The 20,559-nt window shown below is 41.8% G+C and overlaps 1 protein-coding gene across 1 annotated transcript in view; it reads right to left on the bottom strand.

Moving 5' to 3' along the window:
- The window catches only part of KDM4C (lysine demethylase 4C), a 384,820-nt gene that overhangs the window by 133,705 nt on the left and 230,556 nt on the right, over nt 1–20,559 (bottom strand). The window contains exon 16 of the mRNA XM_049896778.1: nt 928–983. Within this exon, the coding sequence (XP_049752735.1) occupies nt 928–983 (56 nt within the window). The remainder of the gene's footprint in view (nt 1–927; nt 984–20,559) is intronic.

Raw genomic sequence — 20,559 nt, 5'->3', positions numbered from 1 at the left:
CATCCCAACTGGTGACAGCCATATAGAGAGGTACAATCGTTTTTCAAGCAAAGATGAAAAATCTTGATTTTAATGCAAAATCTCTCAATCTTTAAACTTTGGATCCAATCTATAAAATGTATGTGGGTCAAACAAAACACTCCTTTGGGCTAGATTTGGCCCTTGAGTGCCAGCTTGGAACCTCTGCTTAAACCATTTTCTATATGTCTCTACTTTCAAAGGACCCTGTAGAAGGAATCTTTCGAAATTAAAACTGGGTCATGAGAATAAAAATGAAATTCACTCGAAAATATATTTCGGTGACAGCCACAAAAGCCAGATTACCTTCCACTTATATTCACGTACAACTTCCTTTCTAGACTCTCTTCCTATTTTCCATCTGCCCCCTTTGAATCTTAAAAATCAGTGTTTTCTCCTGTCCTTTCTATCTCAGTGCACATAACTTTCTTGTTAATTCCCTGGTGTTAGAAGTAAATGGTTGTGTTTTAATGTCTATGACTGATTTATCTAGAGAACAGATTTCACTGTTTTCAGATATACCCTGCTTTTATTAGACAAACAGGATTCAAATAACATCTTATCAAACACTGGGATTATAACAGGGCCTGGATGATATTGGCTGCCTGCATTTTAAAAACTCTGTTCATTACTAAAAGAGGGCTTATTCCTTATTGTGTCAAAGACCTAGAACAGAAGCAACCCCCTAACCCAGCCAAGGTGAAAGGGATATCAGTAACGATCTCTGAAGACACACACGGCAACCCAACCTCAGACCTGGTTACCAAAGCTTTGGGACAATGGTTACCAAAGCTTTGGGACAATGTGTGTGATAATGGGAGGTAAAGCAAACTGTCATCTAGAGGTCTGACATTCCAGGAAGGAGAAAGGACACACAATGAAGGGCAACACAGCCGGTGCAGTACTCACTTGTTGTTCTTAGTCTGCTTAAGGGCACCTCCTCTCAAATTGCAGAGACAGCATTCCTAGGGAAAAACACCGGACAATTATCAGACCCACACAACAAAAGCTATACCGTTTGTCTAAAAGTGCCCGGAACCTTTAATACCTTATTTTAAAATTAAAACCATCCAGAGTTACACCATGAAGGCCTTTCTACCTCTGAGTAGTCAAGAAGGGACAGGAAAAATGAGAGGTGGGAAGGGGAGGGTACACCCAAAAATATTCTGAATATGCATGTCTCCCAGATGAAGCCTTCAGTGTCCTGGTGTCACTTAAATTGCCATCTCTGGGGAAAGGCTGTGACACAGAGCTCAGCAGCCTGGAGAGACATGATCTGGGATTCTGCCCCTAGGAACACACATCCTGGAGAAACGGGTACTGGAATTCTGCAGCTGAGAACACAAATTCTGAGGGGTTCTCCCTTGCTCTAGGAATTTACTCATGTACACAGATGGCTGAAAAATGGTGTTAGTAGGCTTCTTTGTGATACAATGATAAGCAAGGAGTTGTTTTAAAAAGATACTCTTTTCATTAAAATACCATTATGGGCCCTACTCTTTCTGTGGACCAAAGTGTTGGAAACTTTGTTCTGCCCAAACCAAGGTATGCAGCCCAGAAAACAGCACCATGAAATGTTTTCCTTCATCCTCCCCCCGAATGTTTATCTTGTTTAGTACCTTTACATGTCCTGGGTTAGTAGATACTGTACCACTCCAAGACGACTACCATTATTACAACTATTGTTAAGAGATTTTATTAGTTTTTTCTCACTATACACATATGAGAAGAAAACAGGGCAGAAAGCAGAAAGACTACTGTTGACCTAGAATTTTTTTTTTAATTAAATGCCTAAGTAATTTCTTTTCATTTTTAACTTCCAAGGTATGCTCCCAGTTTGCGGCATTAATACATTTAAAAAATATTTATAGGCTGCCTTGGGTTTTTTTTTTTTTTCCCTCCTTCTCTAATTTTAGATATAAAATTTCTTTACCTTATTCTCCCTTAACTAATTTTGACAGCTTCACCTAGCTTTCTAAGGAATCGCTCTAACTCATATCTACTATTAATAATGGAGTGTCAAACTTCATAGCTTTTATTTCTCTGTGCAGAAAAATACCAAAACAAGGAGGAGAAATCCACATATCTATACAACCTGTGGAAACCCTAGTGACATAGCGGTTACGTGTTATGGCTGCTAACCAAAAGGTTGGCAGTTCGAATCCATCAGGTTCTCCTTGGAAACTCTATGGGGCAGTTCTACCCTGTCCTATAGGGTTGCTATGAGTCAGGATTGACTCAACTGCAATGGGTTTGAGATATATATACACACACACACACACACACACACACACACATATAAAACCTGTGGAGCCCTGGTGGCATACAAGTTAAGAGCTCAGCTGCTAACCAAAAAAGGTGTCAGTTCAAATCCACCAGCCACTGCTTGGAAACCCTATGGGTCAGTTCTACTCTGTTCTATAGGGTCGCTAAGAGTCGGCAGCAACTCGATGGCAATGGGTTAGTTCACAACAGTATATAACTCGTAGTGGCGAGCCAAAAAGGCAAACAAGCAGGTAGTGCCCACAGGTTTTGTGCCTCTGCAAAGTCTCTCTCTGCACATCTGTTTGAAATTTCCTGGGTGACTATTAAAGGTTCCAGGGAGCTAGAGGTGCCCAGTGCATATGAATCTGAATCCACAGCTCAAGGAGGTAAGAAGCCAAGGGAGAAGTTTCTCTATCTGTGCTTCAAAGCCATAGAGTCCCATGGGGAGGTTTGGGATAGCTGGCTTTGGTGAAGAACATAACCAAAGCAAAAATTCTCAATGCAAAACATAGAAGATGATGATGATGGTGATGAGGATGACAACTCACATTATTAAAAGTTCTCAAATCTATTTTTTTCCCAGTAATTTAACACACCTGCAAGGGGGAGAAAAAGAAAGAGAGAAGGAAACAAATGCTCAGCAAAATGCTACTTTCACTTCACAGCAGACGCTGCTGGTATCAGAGCGGAGGCAGCAGAGGAGAGTGTGCGCTGCAAAGATCTCAGTCGGGAGAGAATCAGATGCCTGACTAATGGAAGGAGTAGTGAGAAGTAGCCTACGGGGACAAGTTAGGAGAGTTAAATACAACAAAGCAGCACGGAAGCTGCTTAAAAAGCACCTGATTAGGATTATTACAAGGTACACATGCTCCAGAACACAACTACAAGAGGAGGGAAAGTTCTCTAAAACAGAGTATTTAGACTCAAGATTTTAGGTGGAGTTAAGAAGACTCCCATCCACCACAATATGAAACTTGCTCTTTCTAGGGTCACCAGTGGCGCCACGTCACAAAATCCGACTGACCACTTTAATCCTTGGTCTGCCTGACCTCTTGGCAGCATTCCGTGTCCCCTCCCCCCATTGCACTCCTAGTCGGCATCTCAGCCTCCTTCCTCAATCAGCCTTCTCTGCCACTCTCGTCAGACACTGCGATTTCTGTAATCGGCCCAATTCTCTTCTTACTCATGCTTCCCAAGCCTGCCAGGCTATCTGATCACAACCTGATTCCAACCACTCTCTGAGGCCAATGACTCAAACATTTACCTCCTGAGGCCACTAACTGATAGCTCCACAAGGATGTCTGCCAAGCAACTCAAACACTCACAAAACTGACCCCACCTCTTCTTCCCAAACCTGGATCCTCAACAGTTTCCCATCCGTGGCACCAACCATCCCTTCTAACTCATGCTGGAAGACATTTACGTCCTCTCTCATCCTAGATCCAATCAAGAAAGTGCTGTCAATCCCACCATCCATTCTAGCTCATGCTGGAAGACATTTACGTCCTCTCATCCTAGATTCAAATCATCCTCTTCTCTCCACATCACTGCCATCACCTTAACATGATGCCTCCAGCACCCTTCACCTGATCTAAACTACTGCAATAGTCACCTGTGGACACTCTGGACCCCACCAGAGTGGGCTTTAACTGCTTCTCGGCACTAAATGAGGCCTGAAAGGGCCAGCATTGTCAAGCCTTGGCCTTCTCCAGCCTCACTGTACACCACTCCCCACCTCGGATACCCTATGGCTCTCTCATGCCCAAACATTTCAGACCCACTCTGTTCCATTTTTCACTAATTAAACTGAATGTATCTGTTATGAATTGAATAGTGTTCCCCCAAAAATTTGTGTTGTAAATCCTAACCTCTATACTTGTGGATATAATCCCATTTGTGAATAGGTTTTCTTTATTATGGTAATGAGGTCATATCGGTATACAGTGTGTCTTAAGCCAATCACCTTTGAGATATAAAATGTGCAGATGAGGCACAGAGGAGCAAGCAGAGATGGGGAAAGATAGATGTCAGGCCACCTGAAGATCGCCAAGGAATGGAGGAACAGAAGCTGAAAAGAGACAAGGGCCTTTCCCCAGAGCCAAAGAGAGAGAAAGCCTTCCCCAAGAGCTGGGGCCCTGAATTGGGACTTCCAGCCTCCTAAACTGTGAGAAAATACATTTCTGTCTGTTAAAGTCACACACTTGTGGTATTTCTGCAGCACTAGAGAACTAAGACAGCAGCCTTGAAGTGTTACTAAATGTACTCCCTCAAGCAAGAAAGAATGAAGAAAACTAAAGATACAAGGGAAAGGTTAGCCCAAAGGACTAATGGACCACAACTACCACGGTCTCCACCAGACTGAGTCCAGTACAACTAGATGGTGCCTGGCTACCACCACTGACTACTCTGACAGGGATCACAAGAGAGGGTCCTGGATAGAGCTGAACAAAAATGTGGAACAAAATTGTAACTCAAAAAGAAAGACCAGACTTGCTGGCCTGACAGAGACTGGAGAAACCCTGAGAGTATGGCCCCCAGACACTGTTTCAGCTCAGTAATGAAGTCATTTCTGAGGATCACCCTTCAGCCAGAGTGGACAGGCCACTAAAACAAATGAGACTAAAGGGGCACACCAGCCAGGGGAAAGGACTAGAAGGTAGGAGGGAATAGGAAAGCTGGTAATAGGGGAACTCAAGGTTGAGAAGATAGAGTGTTGACATGTTGTGGGGCTGTTAACCAATCTCATAAAACAATATGTGTACTGTTTAATGAGAAACTAGTTTGTTCTGTAAACCTTCACCTAAAAAAAAATTTTAAAATTTTAAAAAAGAAACATAAATGTTACTCCCTCAGAGAAGCCTCCTCAAACCACAGACCCAGTTACTTCTCTCTCATACCATCCACTGGTACTTTTTATTAACTCATTACTCTTGTAACTATATGTTGAATTCTTTCTGTGATCCTCATTAAACTGTAAACTCAATGGTTGTATGAGAGAGTCTGCCAGCTGAATCTCTCTTCCTCTATCATGATACCCTGTAGAGAATACGTACTCAATACATATTCGTTAGATCAATGATAAATTATGGCAAAACAGGGCAGAGAAAAAATCTTCAAAATGACGTAAGGATTGAAAAACCTGCAAAAAGTATTTTCACTTAATGAAGTTAACTTTAAGGAAAAGGTGCTGCAGGCATGGAGTTATTTTTGCCATGAAATTACTTGAGAAATCTTATTTCTTAGCAAAGAACAAGAATACGTATGGCTAAGTATACCCGTGGGGCCCTGGTGGCACAACGAGTGGTGAAGAGCTCGGCTAGTACCCAAAAGGCCGGCAGTTCAAATCCACCAGCCACTCCTTGGAAACCCTATGGGGCAGTTCTACTCTGTCCTATAGGGCTGTTATCAATTGGAATCAACTTGACGGCAACAGGTTTGGGGTTTTTTTTTTTTTTTTTTTGTAGGTATACTATAAGTTATTTATATGGTACTATGCTTTCTGTTCATTCCAGTCACGTTTGTTTTAAAAACATAAGTGGTAAAGAAAAAAGTCAGGTCAAATTACATCATTTGTTTGACTCATCATCTGTCTCTCCTGGCTCAAACTAATTGATCTAGGAGAAACACACACATGCCAACCAGTCAGTCCTTCAACTGAAGTTTCACTAAATGCTTATGTTCACAGCCCAGGAGAAGGCACTATCAGATAAAATCGTTTTTAATCTTTTTTTCCCTTTGTTTAAATAGTACATTACCTGTCAGAGAAAAATACTCACAACTCAAAAAATTACTGAGTCCACCATTACCTGCACAGTGGCCAAGTTTCCTTTAGGGCCTGAATAATGCCTAGTGCAAATAAAGGCCAGCTCCTACCAAACATTCTAGCTGTGCGAATATCGCTCATCTTAAAATCAGTGACAGAGTTCAAAAAGAAAGTAAGGCCATGATAGCGTGTCCTTCAGAACTTCTATTCATTAAATTAAATACCACTTATAATCACTATTAGAACAGAGACTGTCATGGATTGAATGGGGTCCCCTAAAAATATCTGTCAACTTGGCTGGGCCATGATTCCCAGTCCTGTGTGACTGTCTACCATTTTGTCATCTGATGTGATTTTCCTATGTGTTGTAAATTCTACCTCTATGATGTTAATGAGGTGGGCTTAGTGGCAGTTATGCTACTGAGGCAGGACCTCAAGCTACAAGGCTAGATGGTTTCTTGAGCCAATCTCTTTTGAGACATAAAAGAGAGAAGTGAGCAGAGAGACAGGGGACCTCATACCACCAAGAAAACAGCACCAGAAGCATAACACATCCTTTGGACCTAGGGTTCCTGTGCAGAGAACCTCCTAGTCCAGGGGGAAGACTGGTGACAAGTACCTTCCTTTAGAGTTGACAGAGAAAGCCTTCCCCTGGAGCTGATGCCCTGAGTTTGGACTTCCAGCCTACTAGACTGTGAGAGAATAAACTTCTGTTTGTTAAAGACATTCACTTGTGGTATTTCCGTTACAGCAGCACTAGATGACTAAGACAGAAACCATGCATTGAAGGCCTCATACGTACCAGGTACCATGCCAGAAACATCATGTACTTTACCTCCCTTCCTTGACACAAATGTATGAGACAATTAATATTCCTAATTTATAGATGAGAAACTAAAATTCAGGAGATAGGTAACTTGCCCAAGATCATCCAAACAGGGTCATCAAACTTCTTCTATGACTGGCCAGATATTTTCTATTGTAGGCTTGCTCAACTATAGAGTTGTTGGAGCTACTCAACTTTGTCATTGTAGGACAAGGTGTAAACAAATGGGTGTGGCTATATTCCAGTAAAAGAGGTATTTACAAAAATAGGCAGCTGGCTGGATTTGGCCCACAGGCCGTAGTTTGCCAACCCCCGATCCAACTGGCAGCTGGGATTCACACTCAGGTCAACCTCACCCAAATGTCCACGCTCTTTTTCTCTATCATCTTCTCCTCTAGGTACCAGGAAGGATGCAAGATATCAAACTGAATGCCAAAATAAACAAGAAACAGTGCCTGCCCCGTGAAGTTCGCAGGAAGTCAGGGCAAAGACCTGCATGAAGAAGTTAATGACAGGACACAGCCAAGTCCCCATTTCCATAAGTAACTAAGAATTCCTTTTAAAATATAATCCCCTCAAAAGAACCCATATCCATAAGATATTTTGTTATCAAGCAGCATATATTATAGAACAATTTGTTTTCCCGTTATTTCATCACTCTAGCTAATAAAACTCATTTATATGAGACCATTAGATTTATGCCCAGTTCATCTTTCCAATTAATGATATCATTTCAGACAAAAGCCACATTTTAGTTAGCCTGTGTAATCTAAACTCAGGCTACATGAGTCAAATTTAACTGAGAAGAAGAGCGGTGAGACTGGAGGGCCCAGTCATATCACCCACGGCAGTTAATATAGTGCACATTGCCGGGGTTCAAATCCCAGCTCTGCCATTTACTAGAAGGATGGCTTTGGGCCAGTTACTTACCCTCTCTGTGCCTCAGATGCCTTATCTGTAAAAGGGGAAAAAACAGTACCTCCCTAAATAAGTTAACAGACGTTAAGCCCTTAGTAAGTACACAATAAATATAAGAGGAACAGGGGCTAAAAACATAACAGGTTAACTGTGGTTCTAGACAACTTACACATAACATTGCCAGCAGATGACCTGGGTGAGCTTGCTTAGCAGAGATCAACAACAACAAAAATGTGGGTTTGTGATGAGGAGGCAAGAAAATAATGATATGATGTCTATCTTCACAAATAAAAGCAAAGATGACAAGGGGAACGCAGTTTCCCTGTAATAGGAATGATCACCTCGATAAGACATTTTCCTTTAAACTATACATGACCTCAGTCATGACATTCTCCTTTGCCACAATCACTTTAAACAAGATCTGACAGTTTTAGCCAATGTAAAGAAAAAATGCCACTTTACATTTTTTCGTATCAGATCTCAACCCATTTTATTATCCATAATCTTCCCTATAAGTCTGATAACATTTCTAAGTATAGGCAACTAACGCACTATTCATTAAATTAATGAATAATCCATCACCGTCGAGTCGATTCCAACTCATAACAACCCTACAGGTCAGAGAAGAACTGCCCCAGAGGGTTTCCAAGGCCGTAATCTTTACAGAAGCAGACTGCCCCATCTTTCTCCTGCAGAGGGCTGGTGGGTTCGAACCACCAACCTTTCAGTATGCAGCCGAGCACTTAACCACTGCATCACTGGAGCTCCTTAAATTAATGAATGGTTCTATATTAAGTATTAGAAAACCCACTTTTAATCCCACAGTGCCCATTCTATCAATTTTCTTTTATTTACTCTTGTAATCACTGTTGAATATTTTTACCAATAACACTCAAACTTTTAAGACCTTCAAACAGATACAAATTGGGTTACATCCTGAGTGTCGGCAATTATCTGGCATCTATTTATGCACAGTCACTCTGTAGATTACCGTTAAAAGAAAATTTGTAAGTCTATTAATGCATTTATACAATTGCTAAAGATTGTAAGGCATGTTATTTTTCTTTCATTAAAAAATCACATATTTAAAAATTAAGGGAGTTCCATTTCTAGTGGTATAAGAGTCAATATATGACTTAAAACAATTTTCCTAAAACAATCAAAATGTTGAATTAAATATTTTTTAATCTTTTGAAATGATTTCAGAAACCTATAAAAAAGTAAGAAATCCTCAGGGGTCAAAAACGAAATAAAAGATATATCCAAAGAGGTGGTCCAACATCCAAGCTGCTTTCCCCTAGAAGTCGTGTGCTTTTTTTTTTTTTAATTTTTTTTTTGTGTGTGTGTGCTTTAAGTGACAGTTTACAAATCAAGTCAGTCTCTCATACAAAATCGTATACACACCTTGCTATGTACTCCTACTTGCACAATCATTCTCTCCACCCTACATTCCTGTGTCCATTTAGGAAGGCATGTGCTTTTACTACAAGGTAAGACTCTGACTCCTGGTGACCTTGAACTTCCATCTCAATGGCCACAAAGAAACAAGATTAGAGCCATCCATGACAAAAAAAAAAAAAAAAAACCCACTGTCTGTTGAGTCGATTCTGACTCATAGTGACCCTATAGGACAGAGGAGAGCTACCCCATAGGGCTTCCAAGGAGCGCCTGGTGGATTCGAACTGCAGACCTTTTGGTTAGCAGCCATAGCTCTTAACTACTACACCACCAGGGTTTCCATCCATGATAAAAGGGAGCCTAAAATAATCCCCATAAAGCTAAGACCCCAAGAGGCTATATCTTCCATGGAAGAATAAACTAAAAATAAACGGTCCCCCATTAAAAAAAAAAAAACTTCCTGTCTCAACTTCAGCATAGGTGGAGGAGAAAAAAAAAAACTCCTCTGAAAATTTAGAAACACACATCAGATCCCAAATGATTTGCTCTACCTGTAGTGTCTTAGGAAACCCTGGTGGCACAGTAGTTAAGAGCTATGGCTGCTAACCAAAAGGTCAGCAGTTTGAATCTACCAGGCACTCCTTGGAAACCCTATGGGGCAGTTCTCCCCTGCCCTATAGGGTCGTTATGAGTCAGAATTGACTTGACAGCAGTGAGTTTGAGTTTGTAGTGTCTTAAAACCATGGAGTTGGTAGTATCTTCACAGCATGCCTGGGTTCCACTTCTAACTGAGATACAAGAGAACTGCCCTCATTCTAACAAACAGAAAAGCCAAATACACTGAAAATTCTGTTTTATTAACCCATCAGAAAGCTGAGGACACAAAGAACTTTAAATAAACTGGAGAACATGAGTCCTTCACAGGAAAGAGGAGTCCTGTTGTCTGTGCTCATCCTGGAAGAATGGCAGGAAGAAGAGGACTCTGCCAGAGACAGGGGTGGAAGAGACCAGCCAAACTTTTAACAGCTGTGTATGGTCTGGCATGGCAGATTAGCATCTCAGGGACCCCTAACCACAGAGCACATTTCCCTCCACCTGCCAACTCTTCCCCACTGGTCTGCATTCTACTGTTCAGGGTAAGTACAGGAGCTGGGCAGGAGGAACTCCCTAAGGTGTGTGTAGGGTCTCCCCAAAATGTACTGCATCCATCCTCAGAAGGCAGGGTGGGAGGTGGACTGCGGGGAAAGGTGAGTGATCCATCAGAGGCCCAAGAACTTTCAACCACTGACAACTAGGAACAGGGCAGGAGAGCTGGGAGACACCTGTCAGGGCCTTCACAGAGGTTAGGGCAGCTGACCTGCAAAGGCCAGGGGAGAAATAGCCAAGCTGAAAGTACTCTTTCAAGTACAGAAACAAGAAGCAAATGTGGGGAGAAAAAAAAAAAAAACTCTGAAGGAATCCAAGACCCAAGTGGCTAGCCCTAAAGCAGGGAGAGATCTTCCCTTATTCCAAAAGCTGGAAACTCAGCTGTGAAACACAGAGAGCTCTCCAGAGTCCTCAACGTTCTCAGATAACTGATACTGCTGAATGCAAAGTTCTAACCCCACTGTCAAAACATCTGAAATCAGATAAGGCTGAGTCAAGCTAAAGCTGCAACAAAACTCAGACCCAGCTCAAATACAGATCATATGGATGTGGCCTCTAATCCAGGAGCATGACAGAAGAAGGGATATGCTCCTTTCTGGAAATAATTATATTTAGTCTCTGAATGTCCAGAACACAATTAAAAAAAAAAAAAAGTTACAAGGGACACTAAAAAGCAAGAAAATATGATTTATGATCAAGACAGTAAATAACAAAATCAGACACAGAGATGGCTCAGATATTGGAATTATCAGGCAGGGACTTCAAAACAAGTATGTCCAAAATGCTAAATGATCTAATGAATGAGATGGAGAATATGTGTCACGAGAGTGAAATTTCAGCAATGACATGAAAACTATTACAAAAATTAAAATTCTAGAAATGAAAAAAACATGGCATCAGAAAAGTTGAAGTCATCAACAACGATTTAAAGGCAGGCTGGAATTGGCAGAGTCAAAGAGGGGAAAAAACTCAGACTCTTCATTTTCAATAAACACGTGAAAAGGTGCTCAACCTCACAAATCAAAGAATGAGATATAACTTGAATTTTTTAATCTGAAAATATCACATTTAGGGTATGTGAGTTGTTACGATGGTTCTGGAGAGGAACTGAGCATTATCAAATAAAATCTTAAATGCACATCAATTATGACTCAGCAATTCTGCTTCTGGTGATGTACCTCACAGAAACACATTTGCAGAAGGTGGAATGTACAAGGACAATCATTTCATTTCTGTTTACAATGGAAGAAAGTTATCTCCGGAGGGAATGAGGATTATCAGTAGTTTAAGTTTTATTTGTAATGCCGGAATTTTCACAATAAGCATGCAGGCATGCTTCCAATGTAAAACAGTAACGGAAAGGGCATGGTAAATCCATAAATATGGAGATACCACAAGTTACACAAGGCAGCGTTAAGTGAGAACACTAAGACATGTTAAATAAACAGTCATACCATCTGTGTCCCCCAAGAACAGCAAGACAGAGCATTAGATTATGCACAGAAAAGATCTGGGAGGCCAAATGACGAGACAGTGTCAGTAATTTCCTGTAAAAAACAGGACTTCAGAATTTGACAGTGGTAGAAATGGGGGACTTGCCTAATAATACTTAGAACTTCTTATATTAATAAGAAAAAAAAATACAACACACATACGCTCGACAAAAGTAACGTATCACCAACTATGCCATTTTATGTAGAATACGTACAATTGGAAACTACCATTAACTGTGGATGTTTATGCTATTCTTTTATTTTTGGAACAACTAAAAATGGGCACCTCTGATCTATTCTAGAGTACTTTCAGTGTCCTGGAACTGCTTTCCACGCTAATCTAGAAAGATACCAAAACTACTCAGCCTTACAGGAAAATAACTAAATGAAATTTAACAGCTGGAGTTCACTGCCGACCTTGTTTCGTATTACGTTTAATGAGCATGCCTTTTCCAGGGCAATAACAATCGGAATAAAATGACTCACTATGATAAGGATTTAGACATATTGATAGTCAACCAATGTTCCCTAAAACAAACAAACTAAAATGCCTGTTATGACTACAAGGCAGCTGGTATTTCTGTCCCCCAAGAACAGTATTAAAAGAGCCATCGTGCTGTATTTTTCCCGCCTCGAGGCAGCTAAAAGATGCACGGAAAAGATGTAAATTCAGATCATATTCTGAACATTGTGCCCTTCCTGCATAGGTCCCTCTTTCTCACCCTTGACAAATTCCCCTTTTAACACTGCCAAGTATTTTTTAAAATTCGGTTTCAAAAAAAAATCACCACCGAGATGAACAGCTTGTGTTCCAATTCACAAGATGGAATGACTTTTTTTTTTTTTTTTTATGGCTCAGTTATTAAACTATGAAAAAGAGTGTTTATAATCAAAGTGCTGACATAACACTCACAACAATGGTGAGAGGGGCACTGTTAGACCCCGGCGACCTCAGTTGTTCATTACGTGGAGAAGAGGGAAATCCTGTACCAACAGCTCCTCTATAAAACATCACTTACAGAAATGTCAATACCAACATCCTCAAGATGCCTCGTAAGACGCTCTCATTTTAGCTGACATAACCATAAGTGCCACTAAAACCAATTTTCACTGCCCTAGAAAAATTATGAGATTCAAGTGCCTCTCCCACCCCTTATTTATCTGACATGTTCATAACTGAAATGCAAAACGGTAAAAGAGGGCTGTCTGAGCTGGGAAAACAAAGTGTAATTAATCACATTAACGGAAAACTAGCTTACAAACTGCTGATCGAGGAAACAGGGAAGAACCATTTCTGAAGATGTGGTTCATTTGTCAGGGATGGAGAGAGGGCCAGATCCCACAAGAGGCCAGGGTTGGCATGAGTTCTGAGCCATTACGGAACTGAACAACAGGTTTCCTGCAGTACATTTTGAAGGGTAATTCCACAGTCTCCAGTGAATGTTATAGTAGCAAGCAAGTTCCCTAACTGTGATGCCCATGACTGTATTATAAATGAAAACACTCCTTCATTCATTAAGTATTGACTGGTCACCATGAGACGTTCTAGAAGCTGGGCAACAGCAGTGAACAACCAAGATCCCGCCCTCAATGAACTTACATTCCAGCTGGGGCAGCAGACAAAATAAAGGAGTAAGTTATTCAGATGTTAGTGCTGTGAAAGTGGGCTGTGGAGTTACCTGGGGAAAGGTGATACAGAGGTAGATCCTGGCCAGTTCCAGTGGGAAAGGTGGTCAGAGAGTTAAAGAGGGAGAACATCTGGTAAGGCCTCATGTGAGACGCGAAGCCAGTGGAAGGTTTAAGCAGGGCAATGGCATATTCTGACTTGCGTTTTATTCTAAATGGAACGCTCCGGCTGCTGTGTTGAGAACAGACTATCGGGTAACATGGGAAGAAGTGGGAAGAGAAGTCAGCAGGTTCCTGCCATAATCCAGGAAAGAGGTTCTGAGTGGATCAGACCTCTTGGAGGAGGTGATGAGAAGTGGCCAGGACTCTAGATGCATTTTGAAAGTGAAGAAGACAGAATTTACCGTCAGATAGATGTAGAGTATGAGAAAAAGGAAAGCACCAAAGTTGACCCCAAACATTTTGGTCTCAGCAGCTGGAAGGAATGAGTTCCATTCATGGCAGGAGACGAAGACCTAGAGTTGGGTCAGGACAGGATGAATCTGAGGTATCTGCTGGACATGCAAGTGGAGATACTGCACAGGAAGTCGATAAACGGGTCTGCAGTTGGGGAAGAACTGGAGCTGGCTTCATGAAAAATGTGCAAACCAGCAACAGAGAGATGCTATTTACAACCAGTAAAGCCAGGAGCCTGAAGGAGCTTGGTGTAGAGAAGAGAAGAGGCCTGAGTTTGGAACCCTGCAGAATTCTAACATTTCCAGGAAAGAGGAGTGAAAAGAAGTGGCCAGAAAAGGAGGAGCATGTGGGGTCCTGGAACCCAGCTGAAGCAGTCCTGCCAACAGGAGGCAAGGCCTACTACTCCAGTGCTGGTGACAGGGAAGTTTCAAGGGAAATGTGGGTGTCTCTAAAGTGTACCCATAAAAAAATGTTAAAGCGGCAAATGTTTTGTTCCGTATATATTTACCACAGTAAAAAGAAAGGAAGGAAATGTGGGGAGGAGGCCTGTGACCAGAACAGGTTTAAGAGAGTGGGGAGAGGAAGTGGGGAGACTAAGCAAAGACAAGCTTTTCAAGGAGTTTTACTCCACGCTGGTGCAGAGAAACAGGCAGTAGCTGGCAGGGAAGAGAGGTTAAGAGAGGGTTTTATTTGTTGGATGATGGAAGAAATAACAGCATGTGTGAATGACAATGAAAATCTTCTAAGGGTTGAACACTGGTGACGTGGGAGAGAGAGGGATGAATAACTGCAACTACGATCCCTGTGTCCAAGAGAGGATGGCCTTGGACAGGAGCAGAGGGAGATCAGATATGATGCCAGGTGCTAGCTTACAGATCTCTTCTCATGGCTTCCCTTTTCTCAGCGGAATATGAAGTTAACTCATCCCGTGGGAGTGGGGTGCAGAGGTTTCAGGAGACAGAAGGAATGAACCAGTGATCCAGAAGAGTGCTGGAGTGAGTGAGTCACAGGAAGGCAGTATGAACCCACTTAGAGCGACAAACCTAAAGTAAGAACAATCTGCATGCTGTGTGTGCCTCTCCAGCCCACTGAGTTACAGGGGTGTGGTACAGAAAAGGCAGGTAGTGGACTGTCCAGGGCTGAGTTATGGCAAGGGAGAATAACAAATGGAGAAAGGGGCAAGGTGGTAGAGTGTATATGCACGTAATTTAAGCAGCTAAGGACAGACATAAGGGCCTGAGGAGAGGGGGAGGCTGTGAAAAGTTGGGAGGATTTCTGAAACATGTCACAGTAAAGTGAAAGGATTGTTGAGAGTCTAGGAATAGAGGATGGGGCTAGAAAGACAAAAGAGGGTAAGCAGAGTTGATGTCTGAAATTGAGAGATGACACTGGAAATGTGACTAACCAGTGGAATGTCCAACAGTTACAGGTGAAAACTAATGACCCTTTAAAGGCTCTCCATTGACAACTGTATTAGTTTCCTACTGCTGCAGTAACAAATCACTTCAAACAAGTTAGTGACTTAACACAAATTCACACAGCTCAGTACAGATATCCAACACGGGTCTGACTGCTAAAATCAAGTTGTCAGCAGGGCTCCTTTCCTTCTGGAGGTCCTAGAGGAGAATCCACTTCCTTGCCCACCCTCTACAGTCCTTGACTCTTGGCCCTCTCCTTCTATCTTCAAAGCCAGCAACTGCAGGTCAAGTTCTTCTCACCAAGCATTACTCTGACCTCCTCTTCTGCCTCCGTCTTCCACATTTAAGGACCTTGTGACTACACTGAGGCATCCTTGATAGCACAGTGGCTACAGCAATCAGCTACTAATCAAAAGGTCAGTGGTTTGAACCCACCAGCAACTCTGTGGGAAAAAGATGTGGCAGTTTGCCTACATAAAGATTTACAGCCTTGGAAACCCTACAGATCTATTGTCCTATAGGGTCGCTATGAGTTGGACCAGTAGGTTTACTGGACACACCCAGAAAATCCAGAATAATCTTCCTATTTTAAGGTCAGCTGGTTAGCAACTTTAATTCCACCTGCTATCCTAATTCCCCTTTACATGTAACGTAAGATATTCACAGGTTCCAGGGATCAGGACAAGGACATCTATGGGGAAGGGGATATTATTTGGCCAACTAGAGATACCATGGCCAGAAACAAAGCACATACATGAACCCCATCCCGGAGCAGATGAGCTGTCCCTCTGGGCTGAGATGAGTGTCCCCACCTCGTGGGCATCTCATGAATACAAATCTCTGAGTTAAGTATTTGAGACAAATTATCTACATGCTCAGGTTACTACACAGAAAATGAGAAGGGCACAGTCTTCAGGTGCCTAGCTCCTTATTCCCAACTGTTTCATTTAAATGGATGTAGTATATAAGGAGTCCCTGGGTGGTGCAAATAGTTAACACTTGGCTGCTAAGTCAAAGGTTGGAGGTTCAAGTTTACCCAGAGGCACCGTGGAAGAAAGACCTGGTAAACTACTTCTGAAAAATCAGGCATTGAAACCCTATGGATAAGAACTACCTATATGGGATCAAATTGACAACAGCAACTGGGAAGATAAGGTAGGAATCTTAGGGGACACTGAACTTATGTTAACGGGGAGGAACAACTCAGAAAAGGAGGGTGCAAATGTTTGTGCAACTTGAAGAATGTCATCAACGTCACTGAATTGTAGGTGTAGAAACTGTTGATTTGGTGTATGTTTTGCTGTGTATATTCTCAACAGCAGAAAAATTAAAAAAAAGAAAACCCTACAGAGCAGAGTTCTACTCCGACACACATAGGGTTGCCGTGAGTCAGAAATGACTCCATGGCAATTGGGTAATGGTTACATAGCCTTGTGAGCATACACAAAAAAACCTTACGGATAGAGATAAGGGCTGCACTACATGGAGTGTAATCAATGCCACTGAGTTGTGTCTGTAGAAACTGTTGAACTGGCGAATGTTTTGTTGGGTGTATCTGTACCACAATTAAAAAAAAACTTTTAGACCGCAGTTCTACTCATACACATGCAGTCGCCACGAGCCAGAGTCAACTCAAAGGCAACTGATCGTTACTAGTTTAGTGTATGTAAACAGGGTTAGAGAAAATCATTCCTATTTTTTTTTTATTATTTATGTAAAACATATTACAAATGAATGAATGTCATCTCATAAGACAAACAGTTGAGCGAAAAGGCTAAGTACTTTTGAAAACCTTATCTTTGAATATTTGCACACAAAACTAGCAGTAGCTTCCTTAAACCCTGTTGTTGTTGTTGTTAGGTGCCATCGAGTCAGTTCCAACTCATAGCCACCCTATGCACAACAGAATGAAACACTGCCCGGTCCTGCGCCATCCTTACAATCGTTGTTATGCTTGAGCTCATTGTTGCAGCCACTGTGTCCATCCACCTCATTGAGGGTCTTCCTCTTTTCCACTGACCCTGTACTCTGCCAAGCATGAGGTCCTTCTCCAGGGACTGATTCCTCCTGACAACACGTCCAAAATATGTAAGACACAGTCTCACCATCCTTGCCTCTAAGGAGCATTCTGGCCACACTTCATCCAAGACAAATTTGTTCGTTCTTTTGGCAGTCCATGGCATATTCAATATTCTTCGCCAACACCACAATTCAAAGGCGTCAGAACTTCTTCAGTCTTCCTTATTCATTGTCCAGCTTTCACATGCATATGATACAATTGAAAATACCATGGCTTGGGTCAGGCGCACCTTAGTCTTCAAGGTGACATCTTCGCTCTTCAACACTTTAAAGAGGTCCTTTGCAGCAGATTTACCCGATGCAATGTGTCTTTTGATTTCTTGACTGCTGCTTCCACGGCTGTTGATTGTGGATCCAAGTAAAATCTTTAGAGACCATTCGGGTTTAAGGATCCATTTTACTTGGATCCTTAAACCCAAAGGGTCTCTAAAGATTTTCAGAAATAAGCGAGATAGTCTTCACCTCCAACAGATCAAAAATATCTGGAACTTTGTATGAACTGAATTTTTTATTCAATATCTTCTGAGTCATGAAAATGTAGTTTCTCTTTGTTTAATTTATAACATGGACCGAATAAACTCACTACATGTTAACTATTTAAAAGTCATCATACAACTATTTGCCTGAAAGGAAGAGAACAGAAGAATAGATAACCATACTTTGTATTTGTTTCAAAAGACATTTTTCCACTTGATTTATCTTTCAAATGTTATTACTTATGCCAGTATGAAAATCAACCTGAGGTTTGCAGAGCTCCTGTCCACAGCTGGCTGGCAAGACAGGGATACGCTAGGTGACATGGAGGGATAAAAAATAATAAAAGACAGTAACCATCAAGTCCTCACGGGTGTCAGAGCAGAACTGTGCTCCACAGGGTTTTCAATGGCTGGTTTTTCAGAAGTAGATCACCAGGCCTTTCTTCCAAGGCACCTCTGGGTGGACTGGAACTGCCAAACTTTCAGTTAGTAGCCAAACACTTAACCGTTTGCACCACCAAAAAAAAACAAGCACCTCTAAAATGTTAGGCTGGTCAGAGATCATCTACACAGAGCTCAAACTGCGTTTACCTAACAGTATTTCCAGGGCCCCGCACACAGGGCATCAAGAGAAACATCCACCTTTCTTTGTTAAACCTGTACAATACCTGGCTTACAAATGAAAATCCAGCTGGTTGGTTTTTTCATCCCAGCAGAACCTTCAATAACAAACAGCAAAGTCCATGATTTCTTAATCCTGTCACTGGATTAATTTTTGCCATTCATGAGAAACATCTGCATAGCACTCCACTCTTCCTGGAATCTCCTTTCTCATTGCTAAGGAGAGGTGCCTGTCGCCCACTGAGCCCCAGGCACCCACATCCTGGTGTGCAGTACTGTATGCTGTGCACCCCATAATGTCAGTCATTACTCTTCCTGACTCTCCTCATGCTGTGTTGTTGCAGCATTGAAGACTAATGAGGCATTTGTTCTCAGTCAAGAAGCTATTTATGAACACAGTTCCAGTTACATACAATAAGCTATGCAGACTTCTCTTTCTTTCTCGCCATTAAAAAAAAGTTGTGTGTGGGGGGTGTTTATTGAGCAAAAGGGAGAAAATGACTTGTCACTTTTTACCCTATAAGCAGGTCCCTAATGGAAAGGTCTCCACATCATAGCTATGCTATCAGGATAATAGATGTCCTCAAATGTGCCGTTCCATTTGGTTAAAGTAAAATAATTATTACCACCCTGGCCCTTGTGAGCCAAAGTCAAGTCCACAGCTGCTCTGAAGGAGTTGCCTCTTTAGGATTCAAGAGGTAATTTGGGGCCCAAATGCATGGCCTCAAATGGGAGGGTGCTAGCCTGGCTAGCAGTTCACAGCGCCATCTGAAGGGAGCAGCCACTTGACCAACTCCTACTGGTGAACGCCCTGCCTTTGACAAGAACAGGGCTTCTCTTTTTTCCACTAGTTTTCCTTCCTAGGAGAATCAAAGGCAGCCTTGCAAGTTGACAGTCTCTTGTCACCTGACAGTACCATGTGGGGGTTGGGGGCGGGGAACAGCATAAACCAAATCAGAGGGAGCAGCAATGGCACCATGACCTCTCAGGGCCACGAGTCAATCTGATCTAAAAACCAATCACCCTGATCTACAAAGCCACTTCAGGGTTCTTCACAAAAGAAAAGTGTCAACACTGTTGTCAATTGGGAAATTGGATTCAGGAGATTATCCAGTTCTGGAAGAGAAGTATGCTGGGCAGAAATGAGAGTACATATGAAAAGCGAAAAGAAATTGCTCCACTCAACCACCCAACACCGCTAATTATCCTGCATTAAGCAGATAACCCATTATACTAGAAGTTAGTACTTGCTTCATTTTCAATGCAAACAAAAACTATTCCACACCATTTTTCAGAATTAGGCCAGCTGTTCGGTCTTCCTCCCACTCTAAACATAAGGAGCCAAGAGGGAAGAGCCTAGGCCTGGGGACGCAGAGACCCAAGTGCCACTGTGAAGCCCAGCTCCCTGGTGATGCAGTTGAGTGATCGTGGGCAAAGCATTTATTCTCTCAAACTCTCTTTTTCATTATCTGTAAAATGAGATTCCTAAGCTAGATCAAGCTTTCTTTAGTCCTTATCTGTATTAAATTCTGTGGAAGCTAAGAAAATCCTATCCCTACTACTTATACTAGCTTATAATCTAAATCAATAAAAAAAAGTTACTCTGAATATGTAGGCGAAAAATTGAGATGAAACTTTGCTTTTCCTAAAAAAAGAGGGCTTCCAAGAGCCAAATGATCAATAGTCTTAATGTCCATTATCAGCACCAATATTTTAATTTAGAGGTAGGAAAGGGGGATAAAGTTTGTATGACGGAATAAACCTGAAATAATCCTCAAACACCCAGATCTTCTTTAACGCTAGTAATCTCCATCCAAAGAGAACGCCTACTTTAGATAGAGAGGAGAAAAAGCACCACCTTCAGATTCAACAGAAGGCAGTTTCCGGTTGCTTCTTTTCTGATTGCGCCTCCATTTTACAGGTCCAAACCTCAACCTATAGGACCTAGACTCAATTCGATGACAGGAGTCAAAGACTCTACCCAATAGGTCACCTTCTTCCACTCAACTACTACTACGTAAAAGTAAATAGAAGAGTTACAGGGTTTGGATTTCAT

The sequence above is a fragment of the Elephas maximus genome, chromosome 9 (genome assembly GCF_024166365.1).
Source record: "Elephas maximus indicus isolate mEleMax1 chromosome 9, mEleMax1 primary haplotype, whole genome shotgun sequence".
NCBI classification, from domain to species: domain Eukaryota; kingdom Metazoa; phylum Chordata; class Mammalia; order Proboscidea; family Elephantidae; genus Elephas; species Elephas maximus.
This window is presented reverse-complemented; position numbering and strand designations above follow the sequence as displayed.